General features: G+C 41.0%; 1 protein-coding gene across 2 annotated transcripts in view; it reads right to left on the bottom strand.

Annotated features, from left to right (window-relative positions):
* The window catches only part of LOC116715515 (inactive dipeptidyl peptidase 10-like), a 65,031-nt gene that overhangs the window by 29,587 nt on the left and 9,901 nt on the right, over positions 1-25,543 (bottom strand). The window contains exons 1-3 of one of the 2 annotated variants that reach the window (XM_032555933.1): positions 14,388-14,594; positions 7,339-7,453; positions 7,143-7,238 (exon numbers count right to left, since the gene is read on the bottom strand). In XM_032555933.1, coding sequence (XP_032411824.1) covers positions 7,143-7,238; positions 7,339-7,453; positions 14,388-14,579 — 403 coding nt within the window. In that variant the 5' untranslated portion in view covers positions 14,580-14,594. Of the gene's footprint in view, positions 1-7,142; positions 7,239-7,338; positions 7,454-14,387; positions 14,595-25,543 lie in introns of those variants that run through there. The other variant, XM_032555934.1, reaches the window with a different exon arrangement.

Here is a 25,543-nt window from a genome sequence, read left to right as displayed (position 1 = left end):
ATAACTATTTTCAAAGTTTTTTTTGTTTTGCTGATAATAGCTTTTAGCATATTATCAGCAGGTGGAGCTGCGGAACCTAACAGCAGACTGATATAAAGGAAAGTCGGTTAGTTACCAATAATATTTAGATTTTCTTACCCTTTCAGCCTTTCAGTAACATGAACAATAGTGTATCAGTGAAATATCCCACAATCCTCTGCTGCATCATGGTCAGCCTCTGACACTCCCCAAAACAAAACACAACACGTTGCCTATTGTTGGCTTTTCATATTAGCAATGGTTACCTACTGAGAACTAGCCTCAAAATATTTGCATAAAAGTGTGTAAAATTGATAATAGTATTGCACCTGAAAGAACAATTTTCTGCATCATTAAATACTTTAAAGTGAGATGTTCAGCTAGAATGATGGTCTCAGATTTATGTGTTTCCTGAGGTTTTTCTAGTGGATTTACAGTTTACTGGTTCTCGTCCTGCATAAGCGTTTGGATTTTTCCACCTTGTTCTCGGCTAAATCCCATGTAATCTATTCAGAACAAACAATGTAAACTTCATGAATAAATCACTCATACACAATTCAGGGGTTAGTCTGAACACACTCATCACACAGCGATTATACCGTTCCCGTGGAAACATCAGATCACCGTAGCATCCATAACGCTGATAAGCAGGGAAACAAAAGGTTCGTTTTCAACTCTGCTTTAGTTTGATCTGCCTAATAGGTGTTGAATCAGATTCCGGTGCGAACCGAGAAGAGGGTTTTTCATTCTAACCTTCACAATAAGCTGTATTTGTTCGGTCGTTTCCAAATTGTTCTGTTTTTAACTTTACCACCGAGCCAGTAGAGTCTGTGATGAAGCTGCTGCGTTTTCGGGTTGAATTTCCTCCAATATCAACTCCTGGGAAGACTGGCGGCTGCTTCCCGCTTGTGAATAATCCTTCTCTCTGTTGATTTTTAGAACTTTAAAAACCTTCCGTGGTTGTTCAGCTATAACAGTTCCTTATCTATGGTCATTTCTTTTGTGTGTCCACTCTGTAATCATGTTACCAAACTGCCGAAACTCCCACTCTCACAGGAGTGATGACACTGTTTTCATAAGCAGCACCTTTCTTCCCCTTTTCCCACTTTAATCCTATATAAAACCAGGTATGTTAAGTTTCTACAAACACTATTGTTTGTAGAAACAATTTTCTCATTAGAATAATATGGAGGAGGGCATCAATAATCGGCCTCGCTGTGACCAAAAGCGAGGCCAGTCTTCTTAAAAGTATCAATTCAGCAAATAAACACAGAACTTCCTGCAAATCTTCACAATAAGAGTCTTACATGTAAATAAACTGTGGACCAAACATATTTTAAAGCTAATAAAGTTGTTGTGGGTTCAGACTGTAGACTGTCCCTCACATCATTTGATGAATTTAATAAAGGACGGTTGTTAAATCCAATAATATATTTTATAACTATCCCTTCTTAATAATTAATATGACTAAAAATGCTACACAATATTAACACTACTTGTAATATGATGTTGATGACAACATTTATGTGTTGTATTGCCTCAGAAGATTTGCTGCAAACCAAATCTTAGTTTTGCTCTTGTTCCCGGGCAGCACTGATGTGAAACATTAATTCTAATAATATTCAACTCTTTAAAATGTTTTCTTTTTTTTTATTAAGACTGAACTCCGCAAGCTTCAATCTCCCAGCGTGGCTCTCTTTCTATGATTACGTTTTCAAAGCCCGGCTTGGACGCTTCCCCGCTGGAGATGCTTTGCGCTTGGTTTCCTGGAATTTATGAACAGCCATTTGAAGAAACGTAAGAAATCACTTCATACGCGTCCCCTGGTCTGTTAAATGTCTGCGCGGCCACCGCCGAGACCCAACTCCTATGGCGAAAATAAGTCTGAGGATGTCAAGAAATGCAATTTCCATCGGAGGCCTGCTCGGAATTAGAGCTGCAGTGAAGTCGGAGCCGGAGCCGCGTCGTCTGCACCGCCTCTCGGTTTTCATCACACCTGATGGAAACTACTTTTACAGCACACAGTGCGTCAGGCTGCAGTTCCCCCCATTTCATCATCAATCTCAATAAAGCAGCTAATGGGACAGCTGACCCTCTGGGGCTGAAAACAAATCATCACAGCGGTGCAAACGGGCTTCCTGCGGTTTGGACGAAGACGAGCTCAAAAAAAAAAAAATTCATTCATGTTAATGTTTTTTCTGATGAAATAAGAAAGCATGTCTGAAGTCTAGGGAAAAAAAAGACTTTTGTGTCATGATTGGTGACATGGTGATGTAGTTTTCTTACTTAAACAAGTGAGCTCCTTGATGGACTGGTCCGCATGCAAACCGCTAAATGTTTTGCCTTAAAAGAAGCTAGATGTTTGGATTCTGCATAGACATTATCATTGTGATTACAGAGGTCAAATTTTATGTCTGCATGTAGCCAGATGGTCATGTTGTAGTTTTTCTGCTTTGTTGTCAGAAAGGGTATTAAGTTTGGAGTTTTGATAGAAAAGTTTCCCTATGAAACCAAATTTTTAGTTGTGGAAAGCTTGTGCAAATTTTTCTACGACACTTTTTCCTTCCACTTAACTTTCCACCAGTATGTTTGGGAACAGACTGTCGTCAAGAGTCTTTTCATTATTATAACTATTGTAACATAAATATATTTATATAAATTAGATTTTTTTTAAATCACATTTTCTACCAGTTTTTGCTTCCACTTAACTTTCCATCAATATGCATGGAAACCGCACGCCGTGAACAGCAAGCTGTTTTTAATCAATGATTCTTGAAACTACAACGTCTCTGCAATATAACATTTCTGGATGAAGCGTTCTCTTTTTATTTGTCTGATGCAATATTCAGTATTTTGGTTTTATCTGTCAAGATGTCAACCTAATGAGCTAAATCTTAAATGTACGCATGATGTATAAAAGAAAAAGGGACGCAGTGATTTTCTATTAATTGTCAACACTATCATAGCTCGATAACAAGGTCCAAAGGTAACAAGTCAGGAAATATTTTTAAGGAAGTAGGCCAGTTATGCTAGCTTGACTTTGACATCTTAACATGTAGATGTGCTGTGGAATTCAGTGTGTTTTGGCAACGGAACTGTGCGTAGCGTAACTGATGCAGAGCGATGAGAAAACGATGAATGCGAGTGTTTTTAAGTTGTTCAACTGGTTTTATGTGTTATTTTGCCTTTGTTGTGGCGCACTGCACCAAATTAATAATACCTACATCTCCAGTTCTGCTGCGGCAGTTTATTTTATTTTAGTATTTTTTATTCAGGGGCGCTGCAAGTTTAAAAAGAGTAGTCTTCTTGCCCTTCAGCATTGTGTGCATGCGTGAAATTTCTGGATGTAAACGACATGAAGCGCGTATATTTGAGCTTTTTAAGGTTGTTTAATTCCAATGAACACAAAACTAGACTCAGCTGAACAGTGTGTAAGTGAATTAACTTACATTTTTTTAGACTGAATAAGGTTCCACATAAGTAGACCTGTCCAGCTTGTTTTGTAAAGTGCCTTTACATGAGTTATTTTCTTTACAAATTGGTACTGTATTAATATAAATTCAACTGAACAAAGTAAAGTAAATGTGCCACATGAAACCACAATTTAAAATACAAATAGAGGGACAATTGTAAATCGACAACAAAGTTGGCAACAGAGAAAATGTTGAAAAACAGCAGTGAGAGCTTCAGAAACCCCATAATGAGCAGAGAGATGATGAAAATCTAACATCCACGGTTGCAACTGGTTGAGTTCGGTCAGTCGTGACATTAAAATGTAGATCCACAGGAAATTAGCCCTTATAAATATATTTACCAACACACCAGAGTGTGTCAGAGGCTCAACCATCCAATAACAAGAAGCCACAGGCTACTGAACTAGTCATTAGTATTATCTCCCTGTGAAAGGGAAGGACTCAGCAGGCACTGGATCTTTTGTTTCCCTTTCAGAGCAACAAGGTAATCTTTCCCCACTGTCCTGCGCTTCCCACCTTCCCCTCACCTTCTGTCACCTTAGCCAGTCTCCACAGAGGTGCTACGGATATATTTAGCCATCAACACGTCTGAACTCGCCACAAAGACAATAATTTAACTGTCAAGTTGTCAAAGAAAAAAAAAATCCTGCTGCCATTCTTTAAATTGTCCTCTTTCTCCAATAGGTTATTGTCCGTCTCGCCTTTTCTTAAACGAGAATTTTTTTTTTTAGACATTAACACAATTTCTCAGTGCTGTAGGGGAGCCGGTTAAACAAAACGCTGGAAATTCATCCCCAATATGAGCGAGGGGAGAAGGACTTGATATAGATCAAGGTCGAAAATATGATCTTGAGGCGTTGGCAACGTGGCCTGGAGGCAAGCTGAGGTAAGGAGGGTTCATTGTGATGCAAACCAGAAACGGGTTTGCAGCATTTCTACTGATCCCTGACAGTCTGGATCCCTTTGTTCTGAGCTACACCTGGATGCTTCAGGCACGAAAAATGCTCTTCTGCAGATCGTCATAGAAATAATGTGCGTCAACAGATTGTTTTTTTTTTATGAGTGCCATTATTAACATCCGTCTTCACCATTACTGCCACACATTTTAACCCCTTAAAAGCCAGTTTTTTGCTATTAAAATGGTCAATTTTCTGCCAATTTTATTCACTTCAGTTCCAAGAATTGGCGATATTTCTTACAAATGTACACAAACCTTTGTCAATATTCCGCAAATCTCAGAAAGAACAACAATTTTGCAGCTGTGACGTTTCGATTTAATAAGAAACACAATTGAATTCACATGTGAATACGTTTGTTCATGTCATCGTCCTCCGACCACTTCCTGTCACCGTCACCTTCGTGGTTTGTGCTAGTGGCAACATCCAGATGTTGATCATGTGACTTGTGCGATTAGGAAAAAGTGCTTCCATTGCGGTTTTGCGAAATAAAACAATTACAATACGGGCAAAAAGAAACATCTCATCTTAGCACCGAAAAACAGGAGTTTTGTCGGAATTGGTGTGTTTCCATTGAGCGAATTTATGTTTGAAATGTCAAATTTTGCAATTACAGTTAGGGCCAGAAATATTTGGACAGTAACACAATTTTCGCGAGTTGGGCTCTGCATGCCACCGCATTGAATTTGAAATGAAACCTCTACAACAGAATTCAAGTGCAGATTGTAACGTTTAATTTAAAGGGTTGAACAAAAATATCTGATAGAAAATGTAGGAATTGTACACATTTCTTTACAAACACTCCACATTTTAGGAGCTCAAAAGTAATTGGACAAATAAACATAACCCAAACAAAATAGTTTTTTTTCAATATTTTGTTGCGAATCCTTTGGAGGCAATCACTGCCTTAAGTCTGGAACCCATGGACATCACCAAACGCTGGGTTTCCTCCTTCTTAATGCTTTGCCAGGCCTTTACAGCCGCAGCCTTCAGGTGTTGCTTGTTTGTGGGTCTTTCCGTCCGAAGTCTGGATTTGAGCAAGTGAAATGCATGCTCAATTGGGTTAAGATCTGGTGATTGACTTGGCCATTGCAGAATGTTCCACTTTTTTGCACTCATGAACTCCTGGGTAGCTTTGGCTGTATGCTTGGGGTCATTGTCCATCTGTACTGTGAAGCGCCGTCCGATCAACTTTGCAGCATTTGGCTGAATCTGGGCTGAAAGTATATCCCGGTACACTTCAGAATTCATCCGGCTACTCTTGTCTGCTGTTATGTCATCAATAAACACAAGTGACCCAGTGCCATTGAAAGCCATGCATGCCCATGCCATCACGTTGCCTCCACCATGTTTTACAGAGGATGTGGTGTGCTTTGGATCATGTGCCGTTCCCTTTCTTCTCCAAACTTTTTTCTTCCCATCATTCTGGTACAGGTTGATCTGTGTCTCATCTGTCCATAGAATACTTTTCCAGAACTGGGCTGGCTTCTTGAGGTGTTTTTCGGCAAATTTAACTCTGGCCTGTCTATTTTTGGAATTGATGAATGGTTTGCATCTAGATGTGAACCCTTTGTATTTACTTTCATGGAGTCTTCTCTTTACTGTTGACTTAGAGACAGATACACCTACTTCCCTGAGAGTGTTCTGGACTTCAGTTGATGTTGTGAACAGGTTCTTCTTCACCAAAGAAAGTATGCGGCGATCATCCACCACCGTTGTCTTCCGTGGACGCCCAGGCCTTTTTGAGTTCCCAAGCTCACCAGTGAATTCCTTTTTTCTCAGAATGTACCCGACTGTTGATTTTGCTACTCCAAGCATGTCTGCTATCTCTCTGATGGATTTTTTCTTTTTTTCAGCCTCAGGATGTTCTGCTTCACCTCAATTGAGAGTTCCTTTGACCGCATGTTGTCTGGTCACAGCAACAGCTTCCAAATGCAAAACCACACACCTGGAATCAACCCCAGACCTTTTAACTACTTAATTGATTACAGGTTAACGAGGGAGACGCCTTCTGAGTTAATTGCAGCCCTTAGAGTCCATTGTCCAATTACTTTTGGTCCCTTGAAAAAGAGGAGGCTATGCATTACAGAGCTATGATTCCTAAACCCTTTCTCCGATTTGGATGTGGAAACTCTCATATTGCAGCTGGGAGTGTGCACTTTCAGCCCATATTATATATATTATTGTATTTCTGAACATGTTTTTGTAAACAGCTAAAATAACAAAACTTGTGTCACTGTCCAAATATTTCTGGCCCTAACTGTATATTGTCTATAGAGATGAAGCTACTAACTAGCTCCAATTGATGTTTGAGAACCTCAAAAAGTAGTAGATTCCCAGACAGAACCAATAATTAGAGATATTTGCCATTACCAATTTTTTTTACACCTTTACACTTAATTGCAAAATTAACAGCAACATAACTTTCTGGTTTAAACTTGTAATTCTGTTGTTTATATTAAAATTTGAGGCTTATAAATAAATACTTCAATTATGTAGAGATAAAATCTCCAGGGTCATTTGGAACGAAGGAAAAGATTTTTTTGAAAGGCAAAATCGACTTAAAAAACACAGGAAGGCCAAGGTCTGCATCTGGAAAAAGCGAGAAAAACTACAGGAAGGTCCATCAGAACCACAACGGGGGCAAAACATTTTAGTTCCAATTTTCAGAGTTGGCTTAAAGCCTAAAACTCACCACTGATCCACCTGGCTTCTGGGTCGTGAATCTGGAACTCAGGTTTGAACAGATCCGCCACGGTCAGCTTGGACTTGCTGCTTTCTGGAGGCTCAGCTGGGAGGAAAACAAGACGCTGTGTTTCAGCTTCACATAAAAACACTTAACTGCTAACCAGGCACTGTAAATAATCGGAATAAAACAAATTTTAACGTACTGGGTGTGAGGACGACTACGGACAAGGTGATGAGCGAGCAGACCACCACTATAACCAGGAGAGAGATGGCGATGCCCTTCCAGTTCCTCTGTGGGGGGCTGACGTCCACAAACTCCTGCAAACCCATTAAAAAAAAATACAAATAAGAATCAGCAGAAAACTAAACTTTATGACAATGGCATCAAAACTCCAACGGTCAGAAACACCCATCTGTCTGGCTATGAGAGTTTTCTTCATTTCCGGTTTATTAAACTTGAAGAGCTGTTGTGTTTAAATATCACTCTGTGAATAAATCAGTTATTTTATATCATTTACAAAAAAAAAAAACAACTCCAGATGGAAGACCGGGTATTGCTTTAGAGCCATTTAGCCACAAGATAAAAGCAAATGCAGCGTAATCATGATGTCTAGACAAAAGATTGTCTGCAGAAAGAGCTACTGTTTTTTTTGGGTTTTTTTGCTTTAAATTATATAACCTAAGATTTTGTATGAATGCTTTCAGCTCTTATTTGAAGAAAAAAAAAGCCGTAGCAATCTTTCACAAGGAAGATTTAACCTGCAGTCACAACTCGTAAAAGAAAAAAAAAAAGAGAAAGAAAAATGGACAAAAAGATGCAGGCTTCCGGTTTAACCTCACATTCCGAAGCGGAAACTGAGCGAAGACGTGACGTCAGGCGCGTTTGGCCGGGGGCCCTAACCGGCACCCGACACACGGCCGTTTCTAAGAGACAGAGAGATGCCGAGGAAGGAAGTGAAGCTTCGTTCAAACAGGAAAAAAATGCATCCCACAGTGAATTTTTCTTATGTTAGAAAAGAAAAAGAAAGGCAACAGAAAAACTTGCCTCAACAACAGCTGAAATCCAACTGCAAAGAAATGAATTTCCTGTTAATATAATCATGACTGGACATAATTTAGGGATATTTTATAATTTAAAAAAAAACAAAGAAAACACTCAATTCCTTACATTCTATTTCAGAATTATGACCAACTATGTAGTCCTACTGCGTAAAATCCCCCCAAAAATCTGTAAAAGTGTGTAGCTGTCACATGGCAAAATGTTAAGTATAAACTACAAGTGGACTCTTACGTTTGTTTCAGGAACATCAAGAAAACAGCAGCACTTTTTTATTTCAAATTTTTTCCCTCAATAGGGAAAGAAATAGTGTCAAAATGGTCTGGAAGAGATATAATGGTGGTAAAATGAAAGGAATTCTCAAACATATGAGATAACAAATACAAATTTATCAAACTTGGTATTAAAGATGCAAAATGTCCAAATGCTTCCAAGTTTCATCAGGAAATAAAAATGAACATTTCTCCATCTGGATCAACGTCAAAGTAGTGTCGCACCGCATATCCACACAAACCCCTGATCCCGCTGGTCGAGCACGGTGGTGGAGGGCTCATGATGCGGGCTGAGCACTTTGTTGTAAATGAGTCAGCCGTGAACTCCTCTATTTAACAATCGCAGATTCAAATGTGACCCAAAAGCGTTCTCCGTTAACCGTGATAAAAAATACGTTTAGCTGTTTTACCTCTTCTAAATATGTCCCATTCCATACAATAAACAGGTCTCACCCAGTAGACCGCACACCCAGTTAAATTAGCATCAAAATGAAAAGAAGGAAGTGAGGTTAGACCACAGCTGGCTGCCTCTCCAGCCGCAGATTGCTCCCGGCCACCATTTCAGTACAAACAGCAGCTAAAGCGACATCGGTTCTCAATTATCTTTTTTTTTTTTCCATGCACCCCAGGATATATTTTTTTATTGAAGTACTATGGAGAATCTAATCGTATTTATCTGTACAAACCCTCTGTACGAGTTTCTGCCACCAGTATTCTGCATTTAGTCACCTGAGTTTCAAACCATTTTCATTTTAAATGACCTCATTTTATTATTTGATGACTTCCAAGTTCAGTTCTTGGAAAATCGATTTGTAACATTTAATTAAGACTGTTCAAAAAAAGAACAAAAAGTTCAAATGATTCACTAGGACATGCACAGTCAGTCGGGTTGGACTGAGGTCTGAAATTGCAACATGATACGGCGTATCAAACGATCCCAACTAATTCAAAATCTTGTTGACCTCCTCGCCTGTGGTGGCGCTGCAGCAAGAACTGCTGACGGAAATTACACGAAAACATCCAAAGACGACTTCCTTAAGAAAATGGAAACAAAAAAAAATGGAGTCGCCATTTTCCTTTTTTCCATCCGTTCTCCTCCGTCAGCTTTGTACTCCAGTGTACCTGTGTGTTGAAATCGATGCCGGATGTCGATTAGTTTGAGCACTGCTTCCACTGATTGTGACTGGAGACTTGTTTATCAGTCAAGCATGAACAGAGACACTAATACTTAAAAGTCTGACCATCCTACCAACACTCCACTGTTTGAGAAGTACTAATGTAAGAGGAAAAATCTGAGTAAAAGGATGGAAATTGAGGTCTAAAGTGGTTATTCGATGACGGACATCCTCATGCAATAAGAGTGATTTCGGAGTTGATAGCAGAAGAATCACTCTTCCCCATGCCGAGGATAATTGAGGCTCTTCTAACAGCACTTGATGTTGCGACAATAGAACATCCCAATAATTGTTTTTTGTTTTATTTTTTGCCTTTTATTTCCATCTCTGAGAGCCTGGAGTCACAGTTGTAACCATGAACACCAGCTATTTTATTTAACATGTCAGGAAATACAACGTTTACGACCGAAAACAGGAATCCTGGTGGTGTTGCAGGTGTTACTTGTGCGCTTGCAATTTGAGGCAAAGGTGGGATTTCAATTGATGAAAGTGTTTTTTTTTTTTTTTTTTAAAAACCGGTGGTCATTTTATAGGCATGTGCTTTCTGCACTTATCAAGAAACGTATTCATTTGTAGTCATTTTTGTTTTTGTAGAAAACATATCGCAGTGGCGACTCTGTTGTTTTGCAGATGAAAATAATGCTTTTTAAGCACTGAAAATGGAAAAGTGAGGCAAAATGCTAGGTTGTTTTTTTTCCCCCCCTCAAGACAGCTGGTTCTATATTACAGGCGAAAATCCTAAGAGTGAGAAAATTTCACAGCCTCAGGGCAGAAAGAATAAGGCACACTGCCTTAAAAAGAGGAAATGCAGGACCAAAAAAACTAACTAGCAGAAAGTCTGACATCTGCAACGACCTTTCCGGGCAACTGATATGACATTGCTATTTCTGAATATTTTAAGGTGTGCAACAGAACGCCAAGAGATTCGCAATGCCATTCGTGGGTACGTAAGTAAGGTTGGACAGTTGTAGTGGTTTTTCACTGTCATTCAGTCAGACTCTGATTAAGGTCAGTTTGTTTCAGCGAAGGTAAATTCAGGAATAATAATAATAATAAATGTTCTATTCTGTTCTTAACACTCTGAGATTTACACACATTTCCTTCGCATTTGGTTGTTTCTCATCCACCTTGTCGCTTATTTGGCGGCATGCTTAGGATCATCGTCCATGATGCGGAAACCCGTTTGTACCCAAGCCTTATCTTGCTTTCTGTTTTGTGATGTTGCTTCAGTATGCCCACATATTGGTTTTTCCACATAATGCCATCTGTTGCTGTAGTCTCCATACTTCACAGCTGGGATGCTGTCCTTTTATATACACAATGTTTTTAAGATGTTGGGATTTTTATCTGTAGCTGCGGTTCCATTCACCATACAACTGCGTCATTTGACATTTCAAAAATAAATTAACTCGACGGAAACGCGGCAATTTTGAAACGACTCGTTTGTCTATAAAAGGTTTTGGCGCTGCGATGAGGTGACATTTTTTAGCGGTATAGAAATAGTTCTACCTCACAAAACTGCAAAGGAAACACTTGTTTCTCATCACACAAGTCACTTGATCAACAACCGGATGTTATCACTGCTGGAAACCACGAAGAAGAAAACAGGAAGTTGTTGGAGGATCATGACGCGGCAAGTTTTTTTTATGATTTATCGTGCCAACAAACTTGTTCACATGGGATTTTATTTGTGTTTATTCAATCTGAACCGCGATTATGTAGGGGGTGGGGAGTTTTGACAATAGTGGAATATTTACAAAATTTTGTGCACGTTTGTAGTGGAAACACAGCTAGTGAGAATTACAAGAAGGAGTAATTCACATAAAAGACACCTGAGTTTTAGATGTATATATTTAGCTGCAAATCTTTCACAATATCACTAAAATGATCACTTAGTCATTTTTGACGTTGTAAGGAACAATTTGTTTTCAAAGAAACATTGTATGAAACATTTTCAACATTGAAGTAGCTCCTTTTTTCTGTTCTTTTGTTTTAACAAAGTACACCAGCAGAATCCACATCGTGAGGATAACGAGGCGCAGAGCAATCCGTATCACATGCGCAGCTGCCGAGGCGCACAGCGTTTAATCAATGAAGCAAGAGGAAGTGATTCCCACCGACACACTCGGCAGTCGGTGGAGTTTTTCTGGACACACTCGCTGAGCCGTCATCGACTCCTCTGTAAGCATTAATTCAACACCTCGGAGCTAATTCCCGCCGTGCTCCCCGTGCGCGCCATCAGACACGGTCCGCTGCAAAAGAGTCCTCGTCGGCCTCGAATCGGCGGAAAGCAAAGCAGGCGAGGAAGGCAAGTGTGATTGTCGGTGTTTTGGGGTGACTGCCGTGTGTGTAAGGACACAAAAACACAGAGAAGATTTAAACCTCGCCTCAAGATTGGATGGTGGGAAGCTGCAAACGGACAGAGGTGTTCCTAACTGGACTACAGAATAAATCAGCCTTGGGTGTCTAGCTGAACAAAGCAGAGTGGCAGATTATTATCAGAGTAACTGTGACGACTAAAAGCAAATATAATGCAGATTGATGCTGCCAGCAGGGCCAGTCAAAACATTACCATGGTCCTGAGCACAATGTGATCTGGGGCCACCATTTCCTGTAAACACGGTGCTGTGTAGTGACCAAATATCTCTACTTTATTTTGACATTGATCCAGAAAGAAAACATATTTTGTTTCTAATGAAACCCCAAGTTTCATTTTGACATTTAACATTGTTATTACTAAGTTTGATGAATTTATGTTTTATTACTTTATAGATTTAATAGATTGTTTTCTTAGTTTTGCCACCATTATGTCTCTTCTTGACAATTATGACGAGCAAGTTAAGTGGTTTTAATGGAAGAAACCATTTTTTTTTTCCCTTTGAGGACCAAATAAAGAAATTATACATTTATCTACAATTTTGTTAGAATTTCCTAAATAAAAGCTGCACCTTAAATCCAACAATTGGATCTGGTTAAATGTTCAGATTTAACAATACTGCTGCAAACTAGTGACAGGCTGCAGTTAGTTTCAAAATAAAAGCTATTTCTTAAACCAACAACAACCTCTGACTAGTTTCAGAATTTACAAGTGTAACTATAAAGAATTTCAAAATAAAAGCTTCCACTTGACTCACAAGACTATATCTATTATCTATTAAAACAAAAAGCTACCGGGTTTAAGTTTAAGAACCAAAGCTATTACTCAGAAGTGAGACAATCGCTAGTTAGAGGTTTGAAATAGAAGTTATTTCTTCAAACTAACAACCACATCTGGTGAGTTTCAAAATAAACATGGCTGCTCTTGATTGCCCCCTGCTGGTCTGGAGGACCTAAGATTTAACTGTAATAAAAGTGTAGGAAATAAGTACAATAAAAGGAAATTCAGTCTTCTTTTTCCCCCCATAAAAACAGCACAACTAATTCGAAACATTTCAAGAGTTTATGAGGAAAAGAAAATATGGAAACTTATACCTGTTTTATAAATCTAAAGATTGGGCAATAATTAAAAAATACAAATTAACTCATAATGTTTTCTGTGGTCTCATGGAGTCAGACTTTCTTAAAAATAAAAAAAACCTGCATCGCTCTCACTAAAACTGAATAAATGTTGACTTGGAGGACAGAACTAAAACTCAATATTTGCTTTTGGAATAAAAGGCAGGAAGCCATTTGGCAAAACAAGTGGGAAGAAACACACAAAAGTAAGTCAAATTCTAAAAGAAGAGAGTATATTTATGAATGAAGACTAAACAAATAAAGGTATGTAAAAGCATTTATATTCACCTATCATATTGACACATTCCCCAAATAATGACCTAAGTCATTATTTCCCATAAGTGATTTTTTTCTTCTTTTTTTTTGCTTTAATCATTTTATGAATGCAATAAGAAGGGGGGTAATTTGTTTATTTATTTACATACCGGTACTTTGACCATTACTTTATTCAAAATTATGTACATACTGTATATTAAAAAGGATGTATTATTTTCTCCCCACTTACAAATCTTAGTACCCGTCTATGTACTTGTAAAATAAAAGAATGATACTCCAAAATAAGCTGAAATTGAGCACAAAGTCACAAACCAATTTTCAAAAGTTGAAAGTCATGAACAAACACAACCAGGAGCTAAACTGAAGCTTTAAGCAATGAACAAGTAAGTGAGAAACACCTCAAAGATCACAAGTCAACTGCAGTAAACTGACGGTCACAATAACACCAAACAGTAACGCCAAGAAAATACCTTTTTTTTCTCCTGTCTGTCTAGAATAACTAATTTTTTCTTTGAACCTGTTGAAGATACCGTTAACAGCATATTCCTAAAATCTCATTCTGGTTGAGCTTTGAAGGAGGCTGATAGCTGTGTGCTGACAGACTTTAAGGCTTCGCAGCTTGCAGACAGATCCTCCTGTGAGATAGAAAACGACTGGGTGTGATGCAGCAGCTGCAGCTTTCACCTGGGATTTTAAAACTGTCAATATCAAATCCCAACTCCACTCGTGGAAGTGGAGAACACTCTTTCTAAACGCATGGTGTTGCATATTAAAACCCTACATTTAGAGAATACGCGTTTTTTTTTGTTTTTTTTTGTATTTGTCAAATATGTAGTGATTTATAAACCTGTAGAATGCTCATAAATAATCTAACTGACCCCATAGTGTTGGTGTATCAATGCTCTAAGGTGACTGCTGTAACGCCTGTCTGAACGTGTGTTTTTCATAAAAAACAAAGCGGGTATCAGTGGCTCTACCTCGTCCTGTTGAGAGTCCTTCGGCTTTTTCCTGACCGGATCTTTAGACGCCGTCATTTCTCCCGCTGCTTCTGTCTCAATCCGCAGCCTCAATTCAGCCGTTCTCCCGGTGATAATAACATTCAGAGACCCCGTCGGAGCGATTATTAAGCAGCGGGGCGTCAAGTTCTTGCTCTGCAACAGCGACTGCATCCGGTTTGAGCTTCACAATAAAAGCTGTGGCATACGCGTGAGCGACCACATCTTGCGGTAATTTATTTTATTTTTTTTTTAATACAAAGCACTGCCTGAAACCGGCGACATACGTTATCGCAAAAATACAACCAGCAAGTACATCTGGTTACGGTTTCAAAGTAAAATCACAATTATATCGGCGGAAATGTGAAAATATTTGAGGCGCTTCGAAACCGACTTAAAGCAGCGTTCGCCTGCCAGAGCTTGAATATGAAGTTAAAGAGCATCATTTAAATATTTATCATTTATCTGTCATTATTTAAATGAGAAAGCTTTCTCATTATACCGACATGCAAAATACTTTAAAACGAGAAGTCTTAGATTTTAAAAACTCGTTATAGCAGTTTTTAAAATGAAAACCAAAATAGTAAAATGAGGTAGGAACAGGAAAACTGAATGGAGAGAATCAACGAGCCCCTTCATGCCTCGTTGAAGGGGCATCTGTGGGGCAGTCGTGGACTATCTGTGATCAGCACATTTTTATCTCGTTAAAACGAGAAACTTTATCGTCATAATGAATTATCACCTCATTAGCATGAAACGAGATATAAAACTTTCTCGCTTTAACGAGTGCAAGTTTTATCATTTTAACCAGAAAGTCTTTCTTTATAAGAAGATTTAAAAAAAAAAAAACTCGTCTCGTTATAATGAGAAATGTTCTTGTTTCAACGGGCTTTTCATGTCGTTATAACAAGAAAGCTCTTCCTTACCGCTCCTTATTTCCAAGCTCTGGAAATGAAATACTACATGCAAAAAAAAAAAAAGAAAAAAAAGGGCGATGAATGAATTCAGTTTATTTTAAATAAACCAGGCTGCTTGAAATCTTCTGATTTGGAATTTGATGTGAAATATAAGGTATGATCAACAATAGACAACTGTATCTGGTTGGCGTTTCAAAATAAGAGTCGGCATGCAAGCAACAACAGGACCTGGTTTGTTTCTATAAATTCTGAAACGATTACCAAATGATAAATAGTTGATACAATGATTGAGAAAGAAACCGGTCATTGCCGAAATGATTTCAGACTCACCTTAATTTTTCTCCGTGTAACTTCTTTTCATAGACAGCAATATAACACAATTTAAAACTAACAACCAATGTTGTATTATACAGTGTATGCTTATTGAGAATTGATTTCGGGGATTATTAAACCAACAAAAAGCCACCAGTTCAATTTAAACTACCAACCTTCATTCATCGCAGCTGTTTATTCTCTACCACTCAGACGGTCCTCTGGTATATTTCTTTGTAATCAACATTCTTGATAACTATAACATCCCCACAGAGAACTGCAGTCAGTCTGTGCGATGACTTGTTATTTTTACCTCTGATGTCATGCCACTATTTCTACTGTATCACTGAAGGGACCAGGAGTCCTTCTGTGATATCTGCCGGTAAAGCATCTCATCTTCTAAACGACGGGATTACGTCTCTGCATGTCACCGGAGAAGGAACGGGTCCAAGACTCCGTCCGAAATCCCCCTGGACGACAATAAGGCGAGGCTGTGGAGCAGATCAGTGACCAGCTGGTCTTTACAGCTGCCAAGTGGCTGAATGCAAATAGATAGGTGTCACCGAGAATGCCCTGAAGGAAGAACGCAGACACTTCCCCAACACCCCATCTAAAAATAACGATTATAGCACGAAGGAAGGAAATGGAAAACCAGACAAATGAAGATGGGGGAGTCAATGGAGAACACAAAATATCCTGAGGGGGTTTTCTGTATCTGACAAGAAAATGACGTATTTCAGCTTCCGATGCCAACATGTACAAACATTTTTTAAATTTTAGGATTCCACGCAGTGCACCATGAATTTATGGGTAGAAGGATTTACAGAACCCACCAGATCTGACACTTCATGCCCTTCTATTACCTTTGAAATTTCTTTTTAGATCAGTCAAAAGAATCTCTCATCCTGCATAAAAAAGAATCCTAAGTCTTCAAAATATTCAATATTTTTATGACCTTGCCTGTTATGATCAAAAGAAGTCTTCTTCTGCCTATGAAGACCTGTCTCTTACGTGAATGATCTTATTTTGATCTTGAGATAAAACCCAAAAGCCAACCAGTAAGGTTATTCTACTCTCTTGTTGTGTAGCCTGATGATTGATCAGGTTGCACAAAGAAAACGTAGTTCACCGTCTGCTCTCATTCACAGGCATACTTATCTTTATTAAATATGTGTAACAATATTGAGTGTCTTTTGCACACATCAGACAGTCTCTCCTGGAAATGAAATCTAGCAGGTTCAGTTTTTCCAGACATGACCGATCGTGACGGGGACATTCCATCGATTAGCTGATGTCAAGGCCAGGTTTGGCTGTCAGACGAGGTATGAAAGAGTGATACAAGGATGAAAAGTCTTGGACAGCAGGAGTAATTAATCCATCCAAACAGAATGATTTAGAGTGGTGTTGTCTAACCTCAGACACAGAAGGACCTTTAATACTCAAAGACTGACTTTACTGACCTAGCATTACGAACGATAACACAAACAACACAAGTCTTCCTGGGCAGGAACTTGAACCGACAACCTTCTTGCAAACAGTGCTGCCCGCACTTGTAAATAGTTGTTGCCAACATCTGATCTTTGGCAGCAAAGCAAAACAAAATTAAGTCAGAACTTTTGTTAACATACAAATTTCACTTATGCAAGTACTTCTGTCGTGGAAAATGCTTTTGCTTTTGTAAAACAAGCTCGTTTAAAATAAGTCTCTACCTCTTTCTTAAAACAGAATACTCACGCCACTCTGATCTCATGACTAACAATTGCCTTGAGTGAGAAGAAACCACATTCTCTAAATAACTTGGTTATAAATATGAGTGTTTGAGGTTGGTCTGGCAGAACAGCTCCGTCTTCAGAATCTCATTGCTCTCACTTGCTGGAATTCCCAATAAACTGTTTGAAATGGTCATACTTTGATAATTTTCTTATTTTGATGTGGCCTGACGTTTTTTTTTTTCTTAACACTTCCCACTTGGAAAAAAATTCTCTTACCAGTCTGAATTTTGTTGAACAGCTGAACTCTGTTTATTAGCGACGGAATTCACCTCTCTATTCACACAGCCCAAACTTCACAACCAATGCATGAGTACCGTCTTGGCGTCTATCAGTTTTGTGTTGCCCAGCATTATGCTAGAAATTAAACAGTGTGAGCCACCAATAAACATGCCACTAATGACACAAGCAGGCAGAAAAAGCAGGAAGACAAGGGAACGAGAAAAGGATAAAATAGCTAGCTTAAACTTTAACCTGAGCGGTTGTTGCGCTTACGCCTAAGTAGACCGCGGCAAATGTCACGGTCGGACAGTGTGGAAGTGACGAGGGTGTTCCGTCAACTCTTAAGTTCCCGAAACCAGAGGGGGGAATACAACTTGTAAAATTGCTGGACCACGCATACAGTAAAAGTTAACATGTTGAAAATAGATGCTACTAAAAATACAAGCTACTTTATTGCCACCTACTGGACTAGGAGTGTAAATTTACTCAAAATTTGCTCAACATGAGTGCTTCCATTGGAAGTAACCTTTTTCTGCAACCCAGATGAGTCTTGAAAGCAAATGAGCAGCATAGTCAGATGAAGAGGGAGAATGTAAAGACGCTTCAAAAATTCAGGAGAATGAAAGCAAACAGCAACAGAAAGTGAAGGTGATAGAAGAAGAAAGAAAGGAATAAAAGTGTAGGAGGCAAAGATCCTCAAAGCTTATGTTGGACTTTCTTCCTTTCGCCATTAAATATTCAACAGACGGAATAAGAAACCAGATGGAAATGATCTCTATCTCTCTTTCGATGACCTTTCCTGGTGATTTGGAAGTTCACCGCATCCCAAAGGCGCCCGATCCCCCAGCAGCCGTCGCACCAAAAGCTTTACTGTCGCATCTTTGCTTCAGCCGTTATTGCGCAGCTCCTTGTTCTCGTCGATGCATATTGCTGCAACTTTCATTAATCTGCTTTACAAGCTGCAAAACAGAACATTTTAGGTTATCGCCGCTACATGTTGCTTTTCTTATTAAGAGCTTCATAGCCTCCTGATGTGCAACCTTCAAACCTTCAGTGCCTGTTTTCCTTGCAGCCTGGACTTTTAAGAAAGAGCTCTGCTTAAAACCAAAGAAACATCAATGGCATACATAAGATAGAAACACAGAACTTATAGGAGCTGCTGTCTAACCAAAGCTGATTTACACCTGGGCATGAGGTGAAGGCAATTAACCTGCTGTCTGGGTGGAAACCCACAGGGCTCTGATCTTGGACCCACTGAGTACTGTTTTGGTGATAAGGAAGCGGGTTAATTAACTCAAAAGATTCTTGGCCTTCCAGTCCTTTTCTGAGGATGTGAAGACTTTGCTGGCTACTGAGGGGTTTGCTTTGATTTATTTGAAAGAAGGAAGAAAAAAAAAGCTTAGCTGTTTAAGCACAAAATATTATAAGTGTAGGAATAAAAATGAGTCCTAAAATATATATGTATTTCACTTTGTGACTCTTTTTCTTTTTTTAGCTTTTCTTTGGTTAAGATGCACCTAAAAGACCCGTGAAAGTCTTATTTCTGTGTAAAGCATCAATAAATATGTAACGTATGTATGATTTAGAATATTTTAGGTAATTCACATAATTGCGTATGTATGCGTTGACATTTTTTTTTTCAAGTTGCAATCAGAAACTTCATTATATCTTAGTGGGATTGTATGTGCTGGACCAACGCAAAGTAGATTTTATAAGATACAGATTGTGTAATCTTCCTCTAGAAGTATTCATACCTATTTTAAAGCTTCTTTGTTCCAACTCAAATGAAGATAACACACCATGAGGGGGAGTGTAGATCAAAACAGAAGTGAGGCGCATTTATATTTTAATTTATGCACAGAGATTACATAATATTACCGCTCAAATTTGGTTAAAAATATATTTTTTTTCCTTTTCAGAACATCAGGAAAAGCCTACATAAAATAATTGTTCCCTCTCTCTTCTATAGACAGTTGAGCTTTTAGTATATTTTGCTTATTTACAACTTAAACCATCAAAAAATAAATTTTTAGTTTCTTGCATTGATTAACTGAAGCAAAACTATTCCAGTAATGGAATAAATAGCTGCTGTTTGGGTGATGAAGCGGAACCTTAACCTTGGAAAAAGTGGGTCAGTGTTGATTTATTGACCCATTAACTGGTCTGAGGCTCTGCTGGGCTAATCACAAGGGGAGACAATTAACTGAAGGGAAAATCATCTGCAATTTTCACATTCAAACAAAGTCTCCTTCCTTCAGTACCCAGCTCTAACTGCAGGAGTCTTTTTTTTTTTTTTTTACACCCGTATTACGGACACAAATATCAGCACTACCGGCAAAAAAGCTCAGTCAAATTCCAAATCTTAGTCTCAACTTTCAGGCATAAAGAATGAGGGGAGAAAATATGGAAATACAAGTGTTTTTTTCATACTCTAATGAAAACCACTCAAACTGAAATATGAAACACTTTATAATTCTTGCATCACAAATGGCAGGCAACAAAATGCACTTCCTACCAATGATGCTTTACAGAGAAACCACTTAAAACATTTGCACTTATTACTTGGTTAATGATGATTAATAAAATTAATAAATATTAGTGTTTGTAGATTTTTCTTCTGCCCTCCCCCTTCTTTCCTGCCGTCTTTGTCCTTGTATATATTCTTCCTTCCTGATGTCTGCCCTCCTTTTTTGTGTCCCACCAACCTTCCCTTCCATGCTTCAGTGTTCCTTCCCTCATTTCCTTCCTCCTTGAGTCCTAAGATCCTCCGCTCGCATCTCAAACAAACACAGCCTGACACACTTTGAGTCCCAGAGGAAACTATTTCAGCTTTTTAGAGCTTCCCGCCTCCCTGAACGTAGTTAGTCCTGCTGGGAATTTTCAACGCAAAGGAGTCTTGAGAATGGTCTCAACACGTTTGTTGAATTCAAAACCAGCAACGCTTAATCGACTGGAGTTGACGTGTACAAAATGTTGTAAGCACGCACGATGCTGTAAGTGAAACAGTAGAACCACCGTAAAATCTCACCTCTATAAACCTGAGCTCTTGGTCCATGGTTTATCCTGAAATCCAGGCAGATCACCGCCTCCTGCCACCTGATTCCACGTAACTTTGCCCAAAAGTGCCTGCCGTTCTTTCCACTTGAGTCCAACTGAAGACGGACTTTTGACTTTTGTCTTTTGTCTTGTTCTTGCCAAGAGGACGTGTGTCTTTTGGTCTTCAGGATAAACAGAAGCTTAGCACACACGTGTGTGCACCAAAAAAAAAATGGTGTCATTCACACGTAAAGTCAGTCAACCCAGTTTCACTTGACATCAGTCTGATAGACTAATCTGTGTCAAGGCGATTATGGTTGGCATTGTAGTAAATTAACTTCCTTTTCTGGGCTAAAAGGCAACAGAGGAGTTCAGGTACAGCTGTTTATTGCTTTTGCTTTTCCATATTTTGTTTTGTAACAGCACAACTGTCGACACATACTACAACTCCAGGTACAGTGAAATTAGGACATTGTGGAAAACGTAAAAACAGAGTTTGAAGATTCTGTTTCCGATCTAAATTCATTTGAATTATCTACAAAGACCAGATGTTTAATGTTTTTTTGTGGTTTTGCAAATATCCACTCATTTTGGGATTTGATGCCTGCAACACGTTCCAAAAAAGTTGTGACAGACGCAACAATAGACTAGGGGCAATTTAAGAGACCAGTTGAACTAACAGCCATGCTTTTTGGACTGTGGGAGGAAGCCAGAGTGCCCAAAGAGAACATCAGAAAGTCCTGGACCAGAACCAGGACTAGCTTAAATAAGCTATTAGCTAATTTTCTTACTTATTAGCCATGTTTAGTATACCGAATGGAGTAAGTAAAGTACAGACAACATGCTAGTGATGCCCCACATGCTACTGACAGCATTCATGCTAACATTAGCATTTTGGCTAATTTCAGCTGATACACTTACTTTAACATACTCAATGGTGCAAGTCCATGTTTTTCAGCATCAGAACGCCTTTAGCAGGCCCAGGTTAAATTTCTTCAGGAATTTTCTAGTTCTCAATTCTGCCACAGGATGGAGCGGTTTCCCCCACAGGGTGAAAAATTCATAAAAAGCTGAATATTATAAAACGTATGAAGGTTATGACTACCAAGAGATACAGCCGGCATTAGGAGAGCAAGCTGAGTAGTATAAAAGTTGAATGGTGAAAATAGCACAAAGTATTCAGGAGAAGAAGCGCGGCGAAATTTACGGAGCAACCAGAAAAGTGAAACTCAATAGTGTGAATGAATGCCTACAGCATTCACACTAATAAAAATGTGTTGGGCGGTAAAGTGGAGGGGCCAATGGTTCCCTGGCCCCCCCTGTTACCGCGAAGCTGCGCAGGTCATTTCCAGTTCAGACTTGTGGGAATAATGTATTTAGTGCCCACAGATTTTTTTTTTTTCATAGCGCATGCTCACTGTGAGCTGTTAGTACCCCAGCAACAGTTGCCATGCTGCTGACAATGATGTCATCAGCCTGATTTCAAATGATGTCAGTGTCATGAGGCCCTTCTAAGGATGCCTCTGTGATGTCATAAAGTCCATGACATGACCAACTGATCAGTTAAGTCTCTGGTCAGTCAACACAAAATTCATTTGGACATTTTAGCTAACTAAATAAAGATGAGTAACGAAAGTGAAGTTTATGTGAGACCCAAGGTCTCTTTTTGGAACAAAGTAAATAAAGACTTGTTCCAACAAAATTCATCCTGGGCAAACCACCCCAGATTACCGGAAGAGGAAATTTCTTGGTGAACTTCTTTGGAAAGTCATTGAGAAAGTGGCAGACGGCCCAACAATGCATCTCGTCAGAGAAATCTTTTGTGAACAACACAGAAAAATTTTGGCCTTACTGCTGAGAAAAACAGGAGAAGTAAACGTGGACGTTCTTTCCGAAGTATCAGAGGAACTCAGCGAAAGGATTTTCCAGAGCATTGCGAGAGATGCATTCCACTTCGCTTCTGGACTGAATTTGATTGCACTTCTCGACTACCCGGAAGGACACACAGCAATTGTGAAAAAATTCAAACGCCACTTGGAGAATCCTGTTCCTACAAGGAAATGTTTACATCTACAAAAAGAAACTTACAAAAAGACTTTTTCTCCGGCCTCTGACTTGGGACCGGCCTGTGACTCGGGACTGGCCTCTGAGTCGGGACCGGCATCTCAGTCAGGACCGGCCTCTGACTCGGGACCGGCATCTCAGTCGGGACTGGCCTCTGACTTGGGACCGGCATCTCAGTCGGGACCGGCCTCTGACTCGGGACCGGCCTCTGACTTGGGACCGGCCCCTGGCTCGGGACCGGCCTCTGACTCGGGGCCGGCCTCTCAGTCGGGGCAAGTCTCTAACTCGGGACCGGCATCTCAGTCGTAGAGGCCGGCCTCTCAGTCGGGGCCGGCCTCTGACTCGGGACCGGCCTCTGACTCGGGACCGGCCCCTGGCTCGGGACCGGCCTCTGACTCGGGGCCGGCCTCTCAGTCGGGGCCAGTCTCTAACTCGGGGCCGGCCTCTGACTCGGGACCGGCCTCTGAGTCGGGGCCGGCCTCTGACTCGGGACCGGCGTCTGACTCGGGACCGGCCCCTGGCTTGGGGCCGGCCTCTGACTCGGGACCGGCCTCTGACTCAGGGCCGGCCTCTGACTCGGGACCGGCCTCTGAGTCGGGGCCGGCCTCTGACTCGGGACCGGCATCTCAGTTGGGACCGGCCTCTGAGTTGGGACCGGCATCTCAGTCGGGACCGGCCTCTGACTCGGGACCGGCCTCTGACTCGGGACCGGCCTCTGACTCGGGACCGGCCCCTGGCTCGGGACCGGCCTCTGACTCGGGACCGGCCCCTGGCTCGGGACCGGCCTCTGACTCGGGACCGGCCTCTGACTCGGGACCAGCCCCTGGCTCGGGACCGGCCGCTGACTAGGGACCGGCCTCTGACTCGGGACCGGCATCTCAGTCGGGACCGGCCCCTGACTCGGGACCGGCGACTGACTCGGGATCGGCATCTCAGTCGGGACCGGCCCCTGACTCGGGACCGGCGACTGACTCGGGATCGGCCTCTGACTCGGGACCGGCCTCTGACTCGGGACCGGCCTCTGACTCGGGACCGGCATCTCAGTCGGGACCGGCCTCTGACTCGGGACCGGCCTCTGACTCGGGACCGGCCCCTGGCTCGGGACCGGCCTCTGACTCGGGACCGGCCCCTGGCTCGGGACCGGCCTCTGACTCGGGGCCTGCCTCTCAGTCGGGGCCGACCTCTGACTCGGGACCGGCCTCTGAGTCGGGACTGTCTGGAACAATCGCATGTACAAAGGCAGGTGTGGAAGTGGAATCGACATAAAGGTGGGTCCTTGTGATTCTGTTTTGAAAAGTCACAAACCAGACAATCCTGAAAGAGAAGACAACACCAATGAAGACCCGACACATGTGAACATCGGTGGCACAGTTTTGGAAGAGCCTGAATCGATAGACATTGAGGACCATGACAGAAATGAAGACCCTACATTGGTGATACTGTTTTGACGTTATTGAATCAGTAGACTAGGAAATAAATGAAGACTACACATATGAACATTGTGATCTAGTTTTGGAAGACATTTGGAAGACATTGAATCATCAAACTTCGAAGACCCCGGTCAGACTCAACAGAGCTCAACAGAGTACAGATCAGGAGAGCAAACATAGGATCCAGCACCTAACATAACACACAGGTGATCTTAAATAGACAAGGGAAACATTAGAGGTCCAAGGGACAGCTGAAACCAATAATGGGGTAAGAAAGAAGAAGAAAAATTAGAGAGAAAACTGAGCTGTACTGTAACAGAGAGAGTCTGGGACACGTGGAACCAGAACCACAACATACTCTGTTGTGGAGATGATTCAGACGTTCAGAGGCAAGAACCCTTTAACAGGGGACCGTCCTCCGAGTCAGGACCTGCCTTCGAGTCGGGACGGTCCGCCGAATTGGGACCTGCATCGGAGTCGGGACCGGCCTCCAAGTCCCTCTGAATCGGGACCGTCATTCGAGTTGGCAACGTCCTCCGAGTCTCTCTACCTTGGGCCATGCCTCCGAGTCGGGACCTGCCTCCGAATCAGGCCCTGATTCCAAGTCGGGCCCGTCCTCCGAGTCGGGACCGGTTTCTGAGTTGGGACTGTCCTCCGAATCGGGACTGGACTCCAAGTCCCTCCGAGTCAGGACCGGCCTCTGAGTCTGGACCAGCCTCTAAGTCTGGACCGGCCTCCAAGTCCCTCTGAGTCGGGAGGAGTTGAAAAAGACAGAAATGTTCCCCTGTTCCCTCTGATGAAATCGGTGGGTGAATGAAATCCAAACCTTTTAAGGTTCCTGAGATGTCAACATTTGTTTGGAGGCATCGGTTAGCACACAAAAAGCATGCCTCATGCAGCACGAAAAAAACCAACGTCCAAAGCTCAAATTATTTCCAGGTGTTAAACAGCACAAAAGCTGTTAAACTGTCCAACTTCAAAATGGCCACTGCCTTGTGTCCTCCATCAGCCCTGAAACTTGATGATTGATTGCCATTAATAGGCAGGACCTAAAACATTCACTGTGAAACACAACAAACATTTTATATTGTAATTGGGGCCTGCCCATAGCAATGCATCAGGAGAGCAGTGACTGACTTGCGGAGAAATTCTTAACATCTTCTTCCGTCACCGTTAATGTGGCTCGTACCGCTGCGAGCCCACCCACAAAAGTGGTATCAAAACGTGCGGCTTGATGACGGGAGGGGAGTTATTATTTTTATTGGGATTCAGACTTACGATGGCGACGTAAAATGCGAAAAACGAGCAAAATTTCCAACTGCCGAAACGCAGAGTATAACTGACACCAACTGCCGCTCCATTACAGTGAGAAATGAAGCGAATTTTTG

Source organism: Xiphophorus hellerii, chromosome 24, assembly GCF_003331165.1.
Source record: "Xiphophorus hellerii strain 12219 chromosome 24, Xiphophorus_hellerii-4.1, whole genome shotgun sequence".
Classification (NCBI taxonomy): domain Eukaryota; kingdom Metazoa; phylum Chordata; class Actinopteri; order Cyprinodontiformes; family Poeciliidae; genus Xiphophorus; species Xiphophorus hellerii.
Note: the sequence above shows the minus strand (reverse complement) of the source record. Positions and strands in the feature narration are given on the sequence as shown.